This window comes from Saimiri boliviensis, chromosome 4 (genome assembly GCF_048565385.1).
Source record: "Saimiri boliviensis isolate mSaiBol1 chromosome 4, mSaiBol1.pri, whole genome shotgun sequence".
Lineage (NCBI taxonomy): Eukaryota > Metazoa > Chordata > Mammalia > Primates > Cebidae > Saimiri > Saimiri boliviensis.
Window position 1 is genome coordinate 96,532,110 of NC_133452.1, and position 20,042 is coordinate 96,552,151.

Consider the following 20,042-nt stretch of genomic DNA (forward strand, 5'->3'; position numbering starts at 1 on the left):
TCTGGAATGACCTTCAAAACCAGTCTATGAGACAAAGATCACATTCTTTATTACACAGAGCAGAATGTGGCTAACAGGCCTTTATACCTATTCCAGCCCAGAATAGGCAGAACCAAGTTTTAGAACCCAGGACCACCCAACCAAAAGACTCAGATCCTATCCATTTCCACAATCTTCCTTGGTAGCTTTCAATTAATTAGGGCTGTTCTCAGAGTTACATTTAAGGAAAAACATGTGTGAACCTAAGAAAGTTTGCCTATGGCTTGTTTATACATGATTTATTTTAATTTTGTTAATGAAGATATACCTTGCCTTATTCCAAAAAGAATTTGAATCAGATTACAAGGATTAGTGGTAAAATATATAAACCTAGGCTTGGTCCCTTTTACTATGAAGAAAAATATTAAATACACTGCAATAAATTGGTAGAAATTTTGAAACATCATTTACTGACAGGAACTAATAACGATGCTAATGAAGGAAGAAAAACTCATACCAAAGAAAATGAATTATTTGTGTTGTCAGGAGTGTGATAAACAGGACTAATTAATTAATATGAACATCATTAACTCCTGCTAAAAAGCATGCCCACACCACTTTATTGGTGGCAAATATAAGAAAACCTAGGTACATTTAGAAGGAAGTTTGATGAGGAATTCAGCTATTTTTGTCTGAAATAATTAGATAAACAAATAAAAGCTTCTTTGTGTGAAAGAATATAAAGTTTATTCTTAACATATCTCTGTGCCAAGGCACCTAGATTTTCATCCTCATACTTTATTAGGTTAAAATAAATATACAATGGGCTGCTTTAAAGGATAGTTACTTGAGTATGGGAGGACTGTGGGAGGACTTTATTCTGTACTTTATAAAGCTTGACCCCATTTCTAAATGCTGAAATAAAGAGAAGGGCTGAAATCAGCCTTTGGCTGTGACCCTTAAATTGCTTGGTATGACTTTCATGAAAGCTGACTATGTCCCACAAGTAACCTTGGGTAATTTTATAAAAATCAATCAACCATCATTATTGTTACTTCCCTCTAAAATAAATAAATGAACACAACTTTTTACATGTAATCACCTCTTTCCATTAAACTTCTCTTTTGTTTCTTTTAAAGGGAAGTAAAAGAGACTTTTAGCAGCTAGCTAATATTTGCAAAGTACATCAAAACCTACTTTTGGCTAACCCAACAATTAGTCATCCTCTGTAATAACCACAAAATAATTTGTTGGTTTTTTTTTTAAGAAAACAAATACACAGCTCTATTTTCCCCCCTTACAGAAAAAAAAAAAGTATAAACATTTTACCATAGAGTACTAGTCTTCAAAAGAGTGGCTATACCCACCATCTTCAATTTTTTTTCACCACTGACTTTTGAACCCCTCCTGGTCAGGCCTTTACCTGACCACCCTGCAAAACTGTTCCTGTCAAGGCCACAGATGGCAACCACATTGGTGAATCGAAGGCTCAATCCTTACCCTTCCTGAGTGACCAGCCGTATTTGACACACTTAGTCACTCTGTCCCTAAAACTCCCTCTCTTCACTTGCCCAGCCTCTTCGTTTTTCTTTCATTTTCTCATTTCCATTTTAAAAATCCAATATTTCTATCCTTCTATCACATGTTCATTGTGTGCTATATTCTATACATTGTATTGAATCTCTAAAGAAAACCTCATAAAATGCAAAAATGCTAGTAACTCATAACTGAAGAATAAACTCTTCTATTTAGAACATCTGTCTTTCCTTTACCTGATATGTTTTTCATGTCTTCATTTTTTTTTTCTTTTGAGATGGAGTCTTGCTCTGTCACCAGGCTGGAGTGCAGTGAAACAATCTTGGCTCACTGCAACCTCTGCCTCCTGGGTTCAAGTGATTCTTCCACATCAGCTTCCCAAGTAGCTGGGACCACAGGCGCATGCCAAACGCCCAGCTAATTTTTTTGTGTTTTTAGTAAAGACGGGGTTTCACCATGTTGGCCAGGATGGTCTCGATTTCTTGACCTCATGATCCACCTGCCTCGGCCTCCCAAAGTGCTGGGATTACAGGCGTGAGCCACCGTGCCTGGCCTCATGTCTTCATTTTTAGCAAATCCTAAGAAAGCTCCCTATTGACTCAATGACAGTGAACACATGGGATTTTTCTAATTAAGTAAGTTGGGTATAAATCCACCTGGTTCTCCTCTTACTTCTTAGGCATCCCCTTCTCAGCCTCTTCTGTCTGATTCCTCCTGATCATCCCAATCCCTGACATTGGGTGAGTCCCAAGCCACAGCTCTCTAAACACTTTTCTTATCAGTCTCTGTAGACCACGCCAGCTGTCTCATCTTGCATTAGGATTTTAAACACCATTGCATGCTAATTGTCAATGACTCCCAAATTTATATCTCTAAGCCTGTGCCTTCAGCTCAAAATTCACATACCCAACTGCCTACTCAACATCTCTACTTCAATGTCTCATACTTTCTCAACTATGCATATCCATGAACTCCTTGTCTGGCCCCACAGATCTTCCCTCAGTCCTTCCCATTTCCGTGGATGGTAACTTCATCCTTGCAATTGCTAAGTCTGAAAACCATGGAGTTAAGCTTCATTGTCTCCCATTGCATAATCAATGCTTCAGGAAATTTTACGCATTCCACCTTCAAAACATCCCCTATAACCCAACCATTTACCACCTCCACATCTACTTCTGCTGTCGAAGTCACTCTCATCTTACCCAAGGATTATTGTAACAGCATCTAAACTCAGCTCCCTGTTTCTGCCCTTATCCTCTACCTCAGGGTCAATTCCCAAAACAACACTCAGCGTTGTCATTGCTTCTTTCATGTAAACCATATCACGTTACTACTCTGCCAAAATTCTTCATTAGATCCCATCACACTTACAGTCAAAGCCTATCAAACCCTACAGCAGGCGTCCCCAAACTACAGCCCACAGCCCACATGCAGCCCCCTGAGGCCATTAATCCGGCCCCCTGCCACACTTCAGGAAGGGCCACCTCTTTCATTGGTGGTCAGTGAGAGGAGCACAGTATGTGGCGGCCCTCCAACGGTCTGAGGGACAGTGAACTGGCCCCCTGTGTAAAAAGTTTGGGGATGCCTGCCCTACAGGGTTGGTTCTCTCTGGCCCGATCTGCCTCTGCTCTCCCCCTTGTTTCAATACTCCTGAAACACTGATGGTTTTGTTGCCTCGCATCACAACCTTTGTTCTCACTGTGTACAAATACTCCCAATCACCACCTCCAATGTGTATTCCCTATCGGCCTCTCCGACTGCCTTTTTCTCCATGGTACAAAACAAATGTAACAAAAAATATAATTTGCTCATTTTGTTTATTGACTGTTTTCCTTCTAGAAGTAAGCACCTTGAAAGCAAGATTTTGGCCTGTTTTGTTCACTGTTCACTGGAACAGTGCCTGGCACATGGAGAATGTGGTAAATGATCACTCAACACTTGTTGAAGATGAGGAGTTGAAATTATCAAAGCAAATGAGGTCTCCCAGGGAGGACATGAAGAGTAAGAACAGAAGAAAAATTAGGTGGGTAGGGGTAAGGAAACAACTATCAACCATCAACATTTAAAGGCTAGAATAAGGAAAGGAAGTAGCAAGATTCTTGAGAGTGGATCAAAGAATTAGGTGAATTTGAAGGATCAGAAGGTTGTAGAGACACAGGCTCACGGAAGAGCCTGAAGAACTGTGAAAGAGGTAGATGAGTGTGTCAAACCCTTAATGCCATTTTTAGGAGGATGCAGAGAAAAGGGTGCACAGCCAGCATGTGTTAGGTTAGGAAGTGAATGTCAGGTGATAACATAAACCCAGAGAGAGTGATTCTATTTTTAAATAGAGGAAACATGAGAGGTAAATAGAGGCAAGGCCAGGGAGGGATCTGAGAACCTCAACTCATTAGATCAATCTGTATCACCAAGCTAGATAATTCATTTACTCAAAGCTTAAACTACCTAAATTTTGAGATGTAAACTATCTTATTAACTTGCCTACATTGATTAACCTTCATTCACCATTTTTTCTTAAAAAATGTAGCAGCCTATCACTTCTTACCTCTCGATTGTTAAATAGTCAAATGGATAGTTGGGGAAGCCTATGGAATTCCCTTTCCCTGGAGAATTATAGATGATCATCCATTCAAGACGGACAGATCCTGCTCTGCCTGGGTAAGGAGAGCTGACTGAGTGATCGTGGCAGAGTTGGGGTATATCCCTGTACCTTACTGCACTCTGGTGCTCTGGGGGTGGGAGCCAGGAGAAGGTGAGGAAGAGGAGGAGAAAGGAGAATTTAGAGAAGGGATCCACAGCCCAAAGAAACCTGGATTGTGACAGGGATGCACACAGCTTCCTTTGTTGGCAAGATCCGGATTAGACTTGTGCCTGATCCACTGGAGCAGAGCCTGGGAAGCCTTCGAGGTGGGCTTGTCCCCGGCCAGAGAGGCGGAAAATCAATTTGGCTGGCAAACGAGAGCCCCCAAGAGCTTAGTCCACGCTCCATAATCCTGTCCACTAGCAGCTCAGGAAATAGATGCCTGAGCCCTCACATATTCATGGGGGATGTGAGGCATAAATCAGGCTTTAAGGATTGGGGGCAAAGGGAATGGACTCTCTGGCTGGCTACTAATTAATCAAGCACAGAACACCTAAACCTAGCAACCTGGGATGGAGCCACACACACACAGAAGCAGAAGCTGCTGCTGCTGCTGTTTCTTCCATTTTTCAAAATTTCAATTAAAATAGATATCAGAAGAAAATTTCCCCTTTAGCTGATACTGCTTATGCATCCCCCTGTTCTTCCTTTAATTAAAAAACATGCTTATTGCAATACTTGCCAGAATCACTTTAACGGTATTTTAATTGTAATGTCTCTGCCTGATTAAAAAAAGAAAATATGAACTAGAAAGTGTTTGCAAAAATGTTCACAGGATGCAGGAAAAGAATCAGATACCTCCCCCAGAATGGATGCCACATACTAATTCCTTAATTAGCCTGGTACTGCAGTCAAATGGGTAATATAGAGAAAAAAAAAAAATATATATATATATATATATATATATATATATATATGTGTGTATATATATATATATATATATATGAAATAAAATCACTGACTCAGAGCCACAAACAATAGCAGTTGGGAGAAACCATTTTCATCAGCGCAGATTTCTCTGGCAGGATAGAGACCCGTGCAGCCAACTAAAAATGCTATGCTCAAGCTAAGCCCATTCAATGTGGCCAGCCAAGTTTCCACTGTTCTTTGCAAAAGGTCTCACTGCCTTTTGGAAATGAGTAGCTGGACCAGGCTAATTGGCTTCTAGTACTGACAATTCTATAGGGTTCCCTTTATTATTTTAGGCTAGTAGTTCTCAAACTTGAACATGCATCAGAGTCACTTGGATGTCTTAAAACACAGACTAATGGACTTCATTCCTAGAGCAGACTTACTGTGCAGCCTCCAAATTTGTAGTTTGTATAAGTTTCCAGGTAATACCAATGCTGCTGATTGGGGGCCACATTTTGAGAATCACTACTATCAGCAAATTAAGCAATTGCTCTAGGTGTCCGTAGGCTGGTGATGTTGGATATCATCTAAAACAGGCTGAGAAAATACAAGCCTGGAATTATAGATTAATTCCCTTAGTCACTCAACCAACATTTACCATTAGTTTCTAGCCTCTCTGCTATGTACTGAAATAAAAATGTAAAATATAGTCTCCAGTTGCTGATGATCACAGTGAAGTCGAATTGCTCCTCCAGGTGAATGGAAAGGTGCTGTTTTTAGTGAATTGTCCCACTTTACAGATGACTATAAGAGAAGATAGTGGCTATGACTCAACTCTTTACTTTTTCTATAAAATATGAAACTCATTAAGGTAACCTCATAATTGAATTAACTCTGTGCTAATTACAAAGTGTAAACATATCTGTGGAAGTGAAACCATACAGAAATATTTAAAGGAACTCAAACACTGAGATATAATATATGCCTTTGTTATTATAGTTACTGTTATCAATTACTACCTAACTAAACCTTGATTTCCTTTCTATCTCCAGAAAACCATGACTTATTTTATCAACAAAGCTGCTGGCATTTAAGTGCTCAAGGCCTTCAGCTGTTCCATGGCTTTCTAAAAAGTCACTTAAAATCTCTGGAAGAAAGCTATTTCTAAGGAGAAACAGAAAAGACCAAAAAAAATCGTCTTTTCCCCAAAGTCTATACCAAGCATGTAAAAATCTCCCTAGCCACCAAGTTCATTCAGATAATCTTCCTCTTTCTCTTCATCAAAATTCAATTAGCACTGACCCGATCCCCTTTTTGACCAGCCTGCAATTTGATACACTTTTCTAAGCAATCTGTTTTTTCAAAAGGTTCCAAATATAATTATTCTCTGCATATTATACAAATGATTTGGCTATAGCATAATACTATTTGACATAAAAGCTAACAATACTTTTCTAATAGTATTTATTAATTTAAAAAATGAGAATACCATACTTCCTACCTTTACCTGACCCCAGCAATACTGTATAGAAACCATAATAATGAAATGCTCAGTCGTCAACATATTTTTATCTACACAAGAATCCCAAATACAAAAGAATTTCAGATTTCTAGCTCCACCTCCAGTCTGGATGAATAGGATATAGGGATCACTAAGGAACAAATGAGATAGAGAGGTAAAGACAGACCAAGTCCTGCATGACCCTATAAGCCATATTAAGTTCGGACTTGAACTTAACAGGCTAATTCAAAGCCAATGAAAGGTTTTAAGTAAGGAAGCTTGAAACATTTATCTTTCATTACTGAAAATATTATAGCTTCTATGGTAGGAAGGGAATGGTCCCTTTCAGTAGCATTTTTCATGTTACAATATCCAAGTTGTCAAGACATAAAACTGTAAATTGTTTAATATCTATCTATCTGTCTGTGTGCCCATCTATTGAAAGCATGTCCTTTCTCATAGCAAAGGCTTATCTTTCATTTAAGGCTAATCAAGTGTGTCTGGGACTGTTCTCTGGAGGTAAATAATGTAAGTCATTGTCTGACTGGAAAAATAAGGGGTCTCAGAGCCAAGTGTCCCCCACATTAAAAAGCCTTTGTCTCTGATCTCCTGATACACAAATAGTAAATGAAATTGGTTACTGTCTGGACTAATCCACTAACATTTGAGGGTACCAGGAAGGACTCTGATTACAGAGAAATTCACAACAAACATGAATCTGCCTCTTTGGGTCAGAAACTCATTGATTAGCTTATTCATTCAGCTATTATTTGAGTACCTGTTGCATACCTAGAGATAAAATGGTGCTGGCAATACAAAGGTGAGCAAAAACAGATCTGGCTCCTGCTTTCTTCAGCTTACAGCCTAGACCAGGTGTCCCCAAACTTTTTACACAGGGGGCCAGTTCACTGTCCCTCAGACCATTGGAGGGCCACCACATACTGTGCTCCTCTCACTGACCACCAATGAAAGAGATGCCCCTTCCTGAAGTGCGGCAGGGGGCTGGATAAATGGCCTCAGCAGGCTGCATGCGGCCCGCGGGCTATAGTTTGGGGATGCCTGGCCTAGACCTTTATAAGCCTTGAAAAAGGTAGGGGGAAGAGAACATACACTTTGATATTCTATTTGTAAAGAATTAACGTAAAAGTAATTCAAGCTTTTAACTAATTAAAAATTCTATCAGTAATCCACTTAGCCTTGAATATCAGCAAAGTCTTCCTCCCATAAAAAAGTAACATCTACTTGTCACCAAGAAAAGCCCAGCACATAAAGACACCCAAGAGTTAAGAGTGGACTTCAAAATGCTCGGGCTAGTTCTGAGGCTAACTTCTTCATCAGGCTTCCCTTCTGGATGATGGCACAGACCAGCCCTTTAGGGAGTACTATGCCCACCAAAAATGGGAAGAAAATGTACTAATTCCTATACTGCTCTTCCTCCACAGGGTTGCACACACAAACAACATTAACATCCAGTAGAGTTTTATACAAGACATCTTCTCCCTACACAGGGAAGGGAATCACCATTATTTCCATTTTGTGCATTGATTTGAGGATAAGAACCTTACCCAAAACCATAAAAGAGTCTGTGACTACCTCAAATTTGAAGTCAGGCTCCAGTTTGACCAAACTGCAATGAATCAACCTTGTTGTATTGTCTGCACAGAAGCATCCCATCTTCCAGCTTGAAGGGTAGCTATGTTTTTACTACAATGAGGGCAATTCAGTCCATCTTCTTTTACAGCCAACTTGCAGGTAAATTATTTTGAATTTACCAATTTGCAACAATGTTACCAGCCCACAAAACCCTCTCCTGTTGACCAAGATATTCTACAGTTAGAGAAAAAAAAATAATGTTGAATATCGTATTTTTATCAAAATTACTGCTTGCCTTCGGGTTTTTTTAATCCTAATTGGTATCTATGAAGTCTTGAAACTACAGGCACAGGATAAAATGCTAAGTGACTCACACAGGCTTGATGCACAAAGAGATCACAAGTAAAGTCTCAGGAAAGTTCTGTGTCATAGCATTTCTAGATCACTGCACTGGAAAGCATTATCTGAAGCATGCATCTACTGAATCTGAGGTTGCCTTAGTGCTAACTAGAAGCAACCAAGCATACAATCACTGGTGGGGGCGGGGGGGAAGGGCTGTGCTAGGTTCATCACTTAATACCTCACTCTGAAATCCTCAAAGGCTTGTCAAGGATGAAGAAACTCTACAGTGAACCTGACAGTGGGTCAGAAGAAGATGCTTCATCTCAATAAACCAAGAATATGCATTTCCACACCATAGAAACCCAGATATAACGGACTCAAAAAGATCTGAATGTCCTCAAAACTGTGGACTTAAAAACAGTTGAGAGAAAATGAAATCGTGTTCCGAGATACACCAGAAAAACATGTTTCTGTGAAGTCAACAAACAAGGAGAACGCAGGCAAGCAAATGGTTAGATTCTGCCACTTCCACTTCTGCATCCGCCCCTCGCAGTGGAAGGAAAAACACTTCAATATGCATTCTGAAGATAACAGAGGCAAAAGCAATCCAAGGTCTTTTTTATCCAGCTAATTCTTTCAGTAATCCAGTTTGCTTTGTGTAGAGAAGCAGCCACTATCTGTAAGTAAAATTGTAACTTAAGCCTGATATTCAGCCATATCTCCTGTTATCTCTGTCAGTCCAAAAGTAACAAAACTAACATTAATTGAGTTCTTACTCTGCACCAAGCTGTGTGCTAAAGGCTTTACAAATAACTGCATCATTTAATACTCAAAATGTCCATATGAGACAGGCAATACATTGTGATATTGCCATGCAACAACGATAAACGCTAGCTGTCACTGTTACTATTACTGTCATTATAATCAGGCATCACCTTGGTGAGGAAAAACCTGAGACTGGCAGAGGTCTGCAACTTGCCCAAGGTCACAGAGCTGGGAAGTAGTGAAGCCCAGATTCAGGCTCACTTCTCTGTGGCAAGAAACACTGCCAAGCGTTTAACTGCTTTGGTATATGCCAGTAGACCAAGAAATAGAAAATCACATTAAAGGAAACCAGTGCGCTATTAAGCAGCAGCAGAGACTGGAAACAAGTTTCTGCTCAGGCACTTTAAAGCACTGGCATTGTGAGTAGTAAGAAACTACACACTGTCTTCCATTTTTATGGTATATAGTTAAGGCAAACCACAGGATGTTCGTGTATGTGTGTATGTGAATAGATATGTATTATATATAATGAAATAACTACTACAGTCAAACAAATTAGCATATAAACCACTTCACATAGTTACCTTCTTTTGTGTTGTATGTGTGATAACAGTACCTAAACCTAACAGCTCAACACCAAGAAGAGAGTTCATTCTCCCCAATTGACCCTTTTATTAATCATTATCGTTACACCACTCACATCAAGCTGATTGATGACCAGATCAGAAAGAGATTCCTTGCTTCATTCAGGAAATAGGAATGTTTTTCCAACTACAGATCACAACCCAAGATCCTTGCCCGGGATGCAGAATGCTCTGACAAAAGGGTAACGTTCCTTCTTTGTGATTATGGCTCATCATAATTACTTGGAATAAAAATAATAAATTTTAATTCAGCAATGCCTATGGCCGTTGGGCATCTTAACATAAAAGAATGAAAATATAATTAACTAAATCAAGGCAATATGCCTATTTCCATCCCAGCTCATTAGTATTAATTGATTGGGTTAATTCTCTTTTGCATTTAATGGTACCCCTAAAAACAAATTTTTTTAAAAAGGGAAGGAGGGCAGAAAGGAGGGAAGAAACAGAGATAGTAAGGAGACAAAAGTTCTGGATCTTCTTCTAATTGAAGTGAAATAATAAATGCAGCTGAAGCTCTTGTCACTGTCACAAAAGAATCTGCTATTTTTTTAAGTTCAGGAGTCAGTACATATAGCTTCATAAATAATGACACAAAACTTTGGGGCCACTTCTCAAATCCCCCCCCCAAAATGTTATGATCCTCTCTTCTACTATACAAGTTTTATGTGTAAGAAAAAAAATGTCATTTCTATTTTATATGAAAATATAAGTAAGGCATAGAGAGTTCAAGACTCTTGAGGGTCCATGAAGTTCTGGTTTTCCTGTTGTGAGCCTAGGCCTCTACATATCAGGATGCTGGTTTCCATGAATGGAAAAATAATACAGAGGATGTAATACCTTCATAAAGTAGTTCCAAATGTAGCTCTTAGGTGATCTACTTTCACTGTTACTTAGCACTAATCCCTTCAAAACATATACACTTCATGTAGAATGTACTAGTTATAATAGAGAAATGGCTGAGAAAGTACTTCCACTATAATACTTCATATTTTTTGGTCAAAATCTTTTGAAGAAATTATTTTTTACCTTGAAGTTTCTCAGGCTTTATCTAAGCCTGCAAATGGTATTAGAAAAAGCAAAGAAAATTTCACTCAACTATTTTTATGACACTGTGAATATATATGAAAAAGATAGGCAGTAACAGATATTTGGAGAGTAAGTTGTTGATGATGATGATTATGATTATTCATATATTTGAAGACCTCTTTATTATCTTTCAAGTACTTTCACATATATTATAGACCAAAGGAAGACATTAAAAGAGGTATACAGCTATGTTACATGGACCAGATATTTGACAGTTGTAGTTTTCACCAGTGAAGATTTTTGTCAAATGCCTTTTAGAAAAGAAATATAACTTACCAACAGATTTTATATTCCTAATTTATCATAATATGCATACATATATACAGGTGTGTGTATGTACACATGGTATGTGTATACACATATATGTGAATATATAAGTGTATATGTATTTACACATACATACGTGTGTGTGTGTGTGTGTGATCAGTGAGAAGAACTAAGGACAGTGAAAGTAAATTAGCTGAGAAAAGTGGTATTTAAGAGAGCAAGAGCTTAAAATATATACTCCTTAAATTTCACCCAGGCCCGTTTACTTGTCTATTCTTTCTACAATCTAGACGTAATTTTTCAGCCTTCATCATGTTCAGGCACTGCTCTAGACTACAAAGAGACAACAGTAAATAGATTGATCAAATCCTTTGCCTTTTTTGAGCTTATTCGAATAGAGGAGACAGACTATAAATAAGCAAGTATATTTATAACATACCATATGATAATAAGTGCTATGAAGAAAAGTAAAGCAATATCAAAGGATGAAGAGTCCTGGGAGTAGCTGTAATTTTAGAAATGATGGCCAGCAAATCTTTCCAGAATAGTTGATTTTTCTCAAAGAGCAAATGAAATAGGTGAGCCAGCCATAGGAATCTGGAAGCGCATTCCAGACCACAGGCATTATGGGCAAAGGTCCAAAGGTCCTGAGGCAGGTATATTCATAGAAGAGCTAGAGCAGAGTGAGTGAGGAAGACAAGGTCAACAAAGGGAGCAGAGGTTAAATAATGGTAAGGACTTTGGATTTGATTCTCAGTGAGTTGAGATTCCACTGGAGATTTTTAGGAGAGAAGTAATAAAATCTGACTTAAATTTTTAAAGGAAATAGACTATAAACCAGGCGTCCTGAAACTATGGCCCGCGGGCCACATGCGGCCCCCTGAGGCCATTTATCCGGCCCCCCGCCGCACTTCAGGAAGGGGCACCTCTTTCATTGGTGGTCAGTGAGAGGAGCACAGTATGTGACGGCCCTCCAATGGTCTGAGGGACAGTGAACTGGCCCCCTGTGCAAAAAGTTTAGGGATGCCTGCTATAAACTGTTGGGGATTTAATTTAGCATATAGTATCAAAGCCAAATACCAATGGCTTAAACAAATGAAGCCTTGGTTTTCTATCACAAAAAGTAATTTCAGAGGTGGGCAATTGAATGCCTTATCATGGCAGCTCCAGAGTCATCAGAGTCCTGGGTTTCTCCTACTTTTCTGCCTTTCCATTCTAATTAACAAGTAGCATCATGGTCCAAAATGGTGGCTGAAAGTGTTGCTATCACATTTACACATCAGCAAACAGGAAAGCAGAAGAAGGAAGAGAAAATAGGGTATACTTCTTCCCGGATCATCTCTACTTTTGGAAATTTCTCAGATATTCTGCAGGGTACTTCTTCTGTCTCATGGCAAGCCCTTAGCAACACAGCTATGTCTAGCTACAAAGATATTCAGGAAATAGTGCATTTCAGCTGAGTACATTGTTGCCACCAACAAACCTTGCTACTAACAAAAACAAGGAATTGGAAACATAGAAACCAGATAAGAGGCAATTTAAGATGGTCTAGGCCAAAAACATCTGGTGGTTAAGACTAGGTTGGTACCAATTTAGTCTTGCTACATGGGACAAATCCTGAAGATCCAGCTGGCAGGGTTCACTGATGGGGTGGGCGTAGGAGGTGAAAGAAAGGAAGAAGTCTTGGATGCCTACATGGTTTTTGGTCCGAGCCACGAGACATATACAATTCCAATAAGGGAGGTGGAGAATTTCCTCAAACTTTGATTCTGTGTATATATTAATATCTATGTGCTCACAATATGTCTCCAACATAAATGATCTGCCCTTCACCTCCTCTCCACTTTCCAACTCTAATCTTATATTCTTGACACCCAGATTGCCCCAGTATACATTCTGCCTCACTGCCTGCATCACTTATTTTAGAACCAGAAGTTTTAGTCTTTTATATTTACTTTCTAATCATTTTTTCTTTGGTAATATTACACATTACTGCCATTTGGTATCATTCATTTTTTTCCCTGTATCTCACACAGGGATTCTAGGCCACTCAACAAGCATTCACAAATTTCCTGTTGAACAAAATTTGATCTGTGCCCTTGCCTTGTTCTCATTCTTTCTAGAAGTTATGACTCATATCTCTATGATAAAAATCTCAGAGTTTCACTCCAGGCAGCTCTGGTTTTTGCCAGCAACTCCTGTATCTTATTTGTGCAGAAACTGGAACGTACTACTTAGCCTTACTTCCTATCCACTCTTCCTCCCCAGGAGAAAGAGGAGATCCTTCAGGTGACTTTCTGTCCCTCTCCACAGGATGCCAGTTTGCCCTTACAAACCTAACTCACTTATTCTAAATAATATAAGAGTGAAATATTGCCTAAACCAGAAATACTAATAAAAACCACTATTGGAAGGTGACAGGTTGGGGCAAGTATTGGGATTGTTCAGATATTTAAATCTTTAAGAGTGGGAAGTCAAATGAATGCTATACTTATCCTGCCTTTCTCCTACCCTTTTCTCACCTTCTGATGCCTCTTCTCCATTTTCAGCCTCTGGTCCTGTCAACACTATTCCTGAATGAACATTTACCCAGAAGTAGCAGTACATCCAGAGACTTAGTAATCCAAGACTTTAGCTGGGAAACTTCTCCCAAATGGTAGTAGTGATATTGGACCAAGACCTTTGAATGCCTAAAGGGCAGCCCATCCTCCTGCAGAATTTGATTCATATGGGGAGAGCCCTGGCTAACGGCTTGCCAAGAGCATCTTTTCTCTGAAATAAGGCTTTAGATCTGTAATTTTCCTTTGTCATTGCTGGTCCTTAGGTAGTTAGTAACTGTCTCTAGTGGCATTGCCATAGCCAGTAGCTACACACACACACACACACACACACACACACACACACACACACACGGCAAGAGCCCAAACTGACAGAACATTTTATCCCTTAAAGGGCAGTAATTAACTGATTTGACTAAAAACTTCTCCTTGTTATACTAGAGAAAAAAAAAATAGCTTCCAGAATAGAGAATGACAAAACGCCTAAACCCTGATTGAGTCTAAAAAAGACAGGTATTAAAACTACATTAGTTTATCCCCTTTAAAATATTTTATTTTCCCCTCATGTAGCTATGTTCTTTAATGAGAATGTTTGTGTAAATGTTAAATATATTTATAGCAAAGAATAGTGTTTTAGTGCAGAGATTCACAGATATCCATAACTAATCATATCTCCCAAGTAATTTTCATTTGCCAATGAACAGAGGCACTTTGATAACTATTCCTTATTATCAGCCACTAAAGTAGGCCATGATTTTTATTCTCATTTAACAGATAAGGAAAGAAATGCACAAAGAGGTGAAATGACTGACTTCACCATTTAAAGATGTGGTAGTAGAGCTGAGATTCGAAATCTCAGCCTCTTCCAACTTCCTGAACCCTAGAGCTATATGGCCGGTTTTGCAATAAGAAAGCCTATTTGTATGACTTTCCATAGGACCAAGAAGTCAAAACCACAACAGGGTAAAAGCAGGAAGACATTGCTTTCTTGGCAGGGTATTTCAAAGGCAGCAACGTTAACCAATTTCAGGGCATTTTGCTATGTTGTGGGGGCTGTCCTGGATAAGCGTGACTAAAAAGTGCTGGAATAAAGAAGTATATTCTTTGAGAATACTGTTAACCTTCTTGTTTTTGAAAAATTAAAATAATCAAGCTGTGTGCTTATTATGAGAGTCCAAAGAAAGGCCTTTCACTTTGAACCCTCTGACCACTTCTTCCTTTACATCGTAAAATTTCAGTTTGGTCTGAGGGTAAATTGTCAACTAAGTTCTGGAACTTATCCAGAAAGTTTCCCTCCTCCCTCCCTCCTACAAGTGATATGATTACATAGAATAATGTCACCAATCTTTAAACTCCACAGACCTTTAACGTGCAGTAAGTTAAGGATGCTTGTGTTCGTGTCCAGCAGAAGCAACTGGCCGTTCTCCACTGTGACGTTGTCGCCATCTTGTGGCAGCCTTTCAGGAAACCAGCTGTGAGTCCTGGACCATCTCCGGCAAAACTGAAAAGGAGAGTTGCCCTGGAAAAGAGAGAGCTGGGTTGGTGGGTTGGTGGGTTGGGTGGTCTGTTGGTTCATTGGCTGGTTCGTTCGTTGTTTTAGGTGGGATAGTATAAATACTAAATCAAAATAGAAACTTCTCAAAGAAAGTAAAATTCATTTAAATATTTTAAATGTCTCCATGAAATTGGTTACCTCTCTCTTCTTCATACAACTGACCTAAACAGAAAAAAAATATGAGAGGCAAAATTATACTTGAAGTTCTTCTGTGCCCAGCCCCTGGAATTCTCCAATAACATGCTGGTAATGTTTTCTTACCTTTTTTTTTCCCTCCAGCACAGGCCCCATTCTACCTAACAGATGAGGTTGATTCCATTTATTTTTACAGACATGTATTGAATCTTGGACAAAAAGTCATAAATAGCCTGGAATAGGGAGAATTAAAATGTTCTGCTTGATGGGTGGCATTTTGCTTTATGTAATTGGTATCATTTTTCACTGGCTCTACTGCCAAGAGTCCCTGTTTTATAGGAACATTCCTCTTCCCAAGTGCTCAGATCTATCCTCCCACTCGGCCTTTTTTGATATTATTGTTGCCTTTCCCCCTGTGCCTGGTGCATCAGTGCTAAACAAAGCCCAGGCAGGCAGAGGCAGAATGCTGACTGACTTCAGATGACAAGTAAATAGCCTGGAACTTTTGAGTGAGGAGCAGGGAGCCGTACTGACAGAAGGAGCCAGAAAAGGAAGCACTCCCTCTCCACCCCAGCCTTCAGTCCCTCTCTCAGAACTTTTGGCTTTCCTATTACTTTATGGTCACTCTGATGTCATATGTTTTTTAAAATAGAGACATAAAAATTACAGAAAGCAGTATTCAGCTCATGTTAAGAGGCTGGGAACATTTCTAAATACCTTGTGAAATTGAGGAAGTATAATTATGATAAATATAATAAAATCAAAATAGAGAAGGCGATTTCTTCCAGGTAACACATATGACATGTATAAGCCTCTCTCCAGTCTTCTTCCCATTCAGATTCCAACCAAATGTGAAGCCCAAGTTCTTATAAAAATTAACTGCCTGGAAGGTCCTCTCGAGATGTGTTAGAGGCAGATGGGAGAAGATCATTAGAAGGGAAGGCATGTTTGTAATATCGACAACTACACGTACACAGAGAATAGTGCTCTACAGTATTTCTGAGACAGAAAATGGAAAATTGTGTTTCCAGAAGAGCCATTACACTTTTCAGAAGAGGATACAAACCCCAAGGTCAACAGTCCTGAGTTGCAAACCCAGCACAATCATTGAGAAGGCTTTGTGATTTTTTTCATTTTATACATCTGCAAAGAAATAAAAGTCTATGACTCATCGCGATTTAAGAGATGGAAAGAAATAAGGCATAGTGATAACAAGTTCCAGTATCACAGAAAACAGAATGGGTTACACAGGAGCCTCACTGTGACCTGCAGGAACCACGTTCCCCGTGGTGACTGTCTGTGGTCTACAGAAGTAGGAGAGAATTTTAACTCTCGATGTTTTCACTATAGGACTAGCTTTGGGTTGGTAAAATAATAAACAGTATTTCTTATAAAGCTACATATATTATACATTCTTATAACACTTTAATTTACTCCCATAGAATACAGATAGATGAAAAGGAAGCAAATCAAAGGAAACTGGAATGAAAGAAGGTGGGAAGAACCGGAGGTGGTAAAGTACACTGCAGAACAGGGTGAATCAGGTTATCTATATTGTCAGCTCGGAGTCCATGATGAAAGGGCATTTGAAAAATCTTGAATTTCCAGAAGGCCAGAAATGGAAAAGACTCTAGCAAAATCCTATCCCATCATCTTACAGATGCTATTTTAGGCAGTGTTCCTTAGAGCTTAATAAAATGCAGATTCCTCTAGTGCCATCATATGCCTATGAAATCAAAAGCTCAAGAAGTGGGACCCAGAGATCTACAATTTTAATGATCTTCTCAGATGATACTTCCACATCAACATTTAAGGATCAATTCAGGGCATGGGCAGGAGAGGAAGGAGATATATCTTTTAAAGGAACCAAAAAGTTTTCTCCAAACCAACAACCAAAGCTTAAAGTCTTTGGCCAGGGTCACCCAAAGACTGGCAGGCTAGAAAAGATGATGCATAGATGAACTATAAGAAATATGAAGAATTCAGCAGCATAACTCTGAGACATTAACCTGGTGGTCAGATCCATAACCCAGTCACAGAACTACAAAAGAAAACCAGGGCTCATGACACACACAGTAAAATGATCTGGAACAGCTAGACATTAGTTAGATACTACTAAGTGGGTCAAAGGAAGACTATTTCATGGCATTATCCATTCATTAATCTGAGAACATTTAAAAATTTTTAGGATTAACACAGATATCTGTTATCTAGCTCTCAGTAAACTTTAGAGACTTTCTTGCTCTGAAGCACCTGCTTATGCCATTTGCTGCCTTCCAGGTGCTATACTTGGCCTGGCCTGTCAACCTTCAAAAATTGCTATACTTGGTTCCAACCTAGTAGGTGGAAAGGTTGCTATATCTCCGAGGTCTTCTGAAATATTTACATTCCTTTTCACGTTCTCAAGCTCTATTTAAACATATACCAAATGATGAAGAGTGCTACTTTGTTATCTCCACTTTCCAGTGGAGAAAGCAAAGGCTCAAAGTGTTTAAATGATGTGTCAGAGTTCACAGTGATGGAGGCAAACTGAAGTCACAAAAAGGAGGCTCCCACCTGAAGTTTTTCCCTCACTGTGGCCTCTCCTGGGATGTTCTTTCCCAAAAGATCTGCACAACTCACTCCCTTACTTAATTGACGTCTCTGCTCAAGTATCACCTCCTTACCTGCATCATTATTTTTAAAAGGCACCCCCAATCATTCCTTCTCCCTTAATAATGCTTCGTTCTAGTATTAAGTCATACAATTCCTTACATATTTGGTTATCACTTATTAAAGTTACCCAAATGAAGCAGGGACTTGGTTTTGGTCACTGTTATATCCCCACCCCCTTAAAAGGTGTGTAGCCCATAGTAGTTGCTCAATAAATGTTTTTGAATAATTTATTAATCTTATACCTGCTGGTGCCATACATACTTTTACAGATGTCACACATAAACACACACACACCTCTTCCTAATACAATAGGTGAACATACAGGTGCTAAGACTAAAAATGCTATATACCCTAGGTCTTCTGAAACATTTACATTCCTATTTGTGTTCTCAAGCTGTATTTAAACATATACCAAATGATGAAGAGTGCTGCTTAACTGGAACCTGAGACTCAGATTCGAGCTATAAAATCTTCCACCAGTGTTTTCTTTCACCTTAAGTTTCTCTAGTCAAGGTGGCCAATTTCAAATAAATCCAGATGTTTAAGCATTCAGTTTCAAGAAACCTAAGCTTCTTTGTGCCCTGAATTCCCCTTAGCATAACAAAGATATCTTGAAATGTATAAATGCTTATTGATGTACTCATGCTTTTACACAAAATAATGACTAAATACTAAAAAAAAATCTAAAAATTAATGCAGCCTCCACTGCTTAACAGCTACCTGGGGAAGTGGAAGAGCAGTATATCTCTATGATTGCAAGTTGTCAGTGTAATCCATGATTACATGCATGTTGCCATAAGAATTTTAGCTCTCCTACATTTTCACAGTTAACAGAGCTAGTGGTATCATTCCGTCCCAGGGAAATGTTCCATGAAACAGTAAGGATGGCTCCCCTTCCAACATCTTCATCCTTCAATCCGTGTCACTTTGATCCAATCAAGAAAAAAATTCTGACAGCATTGATTAAAGATTTTGTCAGTATATTTGAGAATGTCTCTGTTGATACCAACATATTTTTGGTGAAGGCCATGTTCTGTGTCAACGACCCAGCTTACCTCCACCTAATACAAGCTCTTTCCTATATAGTTCCCAAGACGCTCAGTCTTTAGCTTTAGTGTTCTTCCTTGAGATAAACACATCACTCATTCTTATTCTGCACATGAAGAAAATCATTTCCTAATAGGGATATGGGGGCAGGCAAGGAAATATAGATATAAGAATTTCCCAGAATATGACCTCATCTTTGCATATAGCCCCATAAACCCAAAAAAAAAAGGCAAGAAAAAACTTTCCTGCCTCAGCTAGGAAGCTTATGCAATTTGTTTTCTTCTTACAGCATGTCAGCACTTCGCTGAACTTCAGGGAATGTGCAGTGTCTGCAAATCTTACATGTCACCTTAAATGTACTTGCGACACCACGAGAGTTATCTTGAAAGAAGTCATTGATCAGCAAGTTGGAACACCCAGCGAAGCAAAGACCTATTAGTGAGCAGTGAGCGTATGCATTGAGCTGGGGAGGCAGAGGAGGTGGGGTATGGGAATCTCTCTAATCACAGTGTCTTCTGGAGGACAAGGACAAGAAAGAACTGTTCTGACACCTCACCAGAATGTCTTCTTCCTCAGCATCCAAATCCTGGAAATAGGAAAAGACAAGTCCCTGTAACCATGTTCTCTACTCTGTATTCTTATTTTCTCCAAAGCATTCATCTCTACTTAATACAATGTATACTGGTTTATAATCAGTCAACCCCTCATAGACTATAAGCTTCACAAGGATGTCTTGATTTTCTGCTGTATCCCTAGTACCTACAACAATGCCTGGCATCTATTTGCTACCCCAAAACTATGTTTGAATGAATACAGGGTCAACTCTTATTTGGACTTATGATCATAATGTCATAATTTAAAATACTCTAATAACTGAAATAATATG

General features: G+C 39.0%; 1 protein-coding gene across 15 annotated transcripts in view; it reads right to left on the reverse strand.

Moving 5' to 3' along the window:
* PKHD1 (PKHD1 ciliary IPT domain containing fibrocystin/polyductin) overlaps positions 1-20,042 on the reverse strand; it is a 553,193-nt gene that overhangs the window by 404,897 nt on the left and 128,254 nt on the right. For all 15 annotated transcript variants that reach the window (XR_012517272.1, XR_012517273.1, XM_074397885.1 and 12 more), the window contains one exon: positions 15,127-15,283. Coding sequence is in view for 13 of the 15 variants with exons in the window: in XM_074397885.1 (XP_074253986.1) it covers positions 15,127-15,283 (157 nt within the window). In the remaining 2 variants the exon portion in view is untranslated. The remainder of the gene's footprint in view (positions 1-15,126; positions 15,284-20,042) is intronic.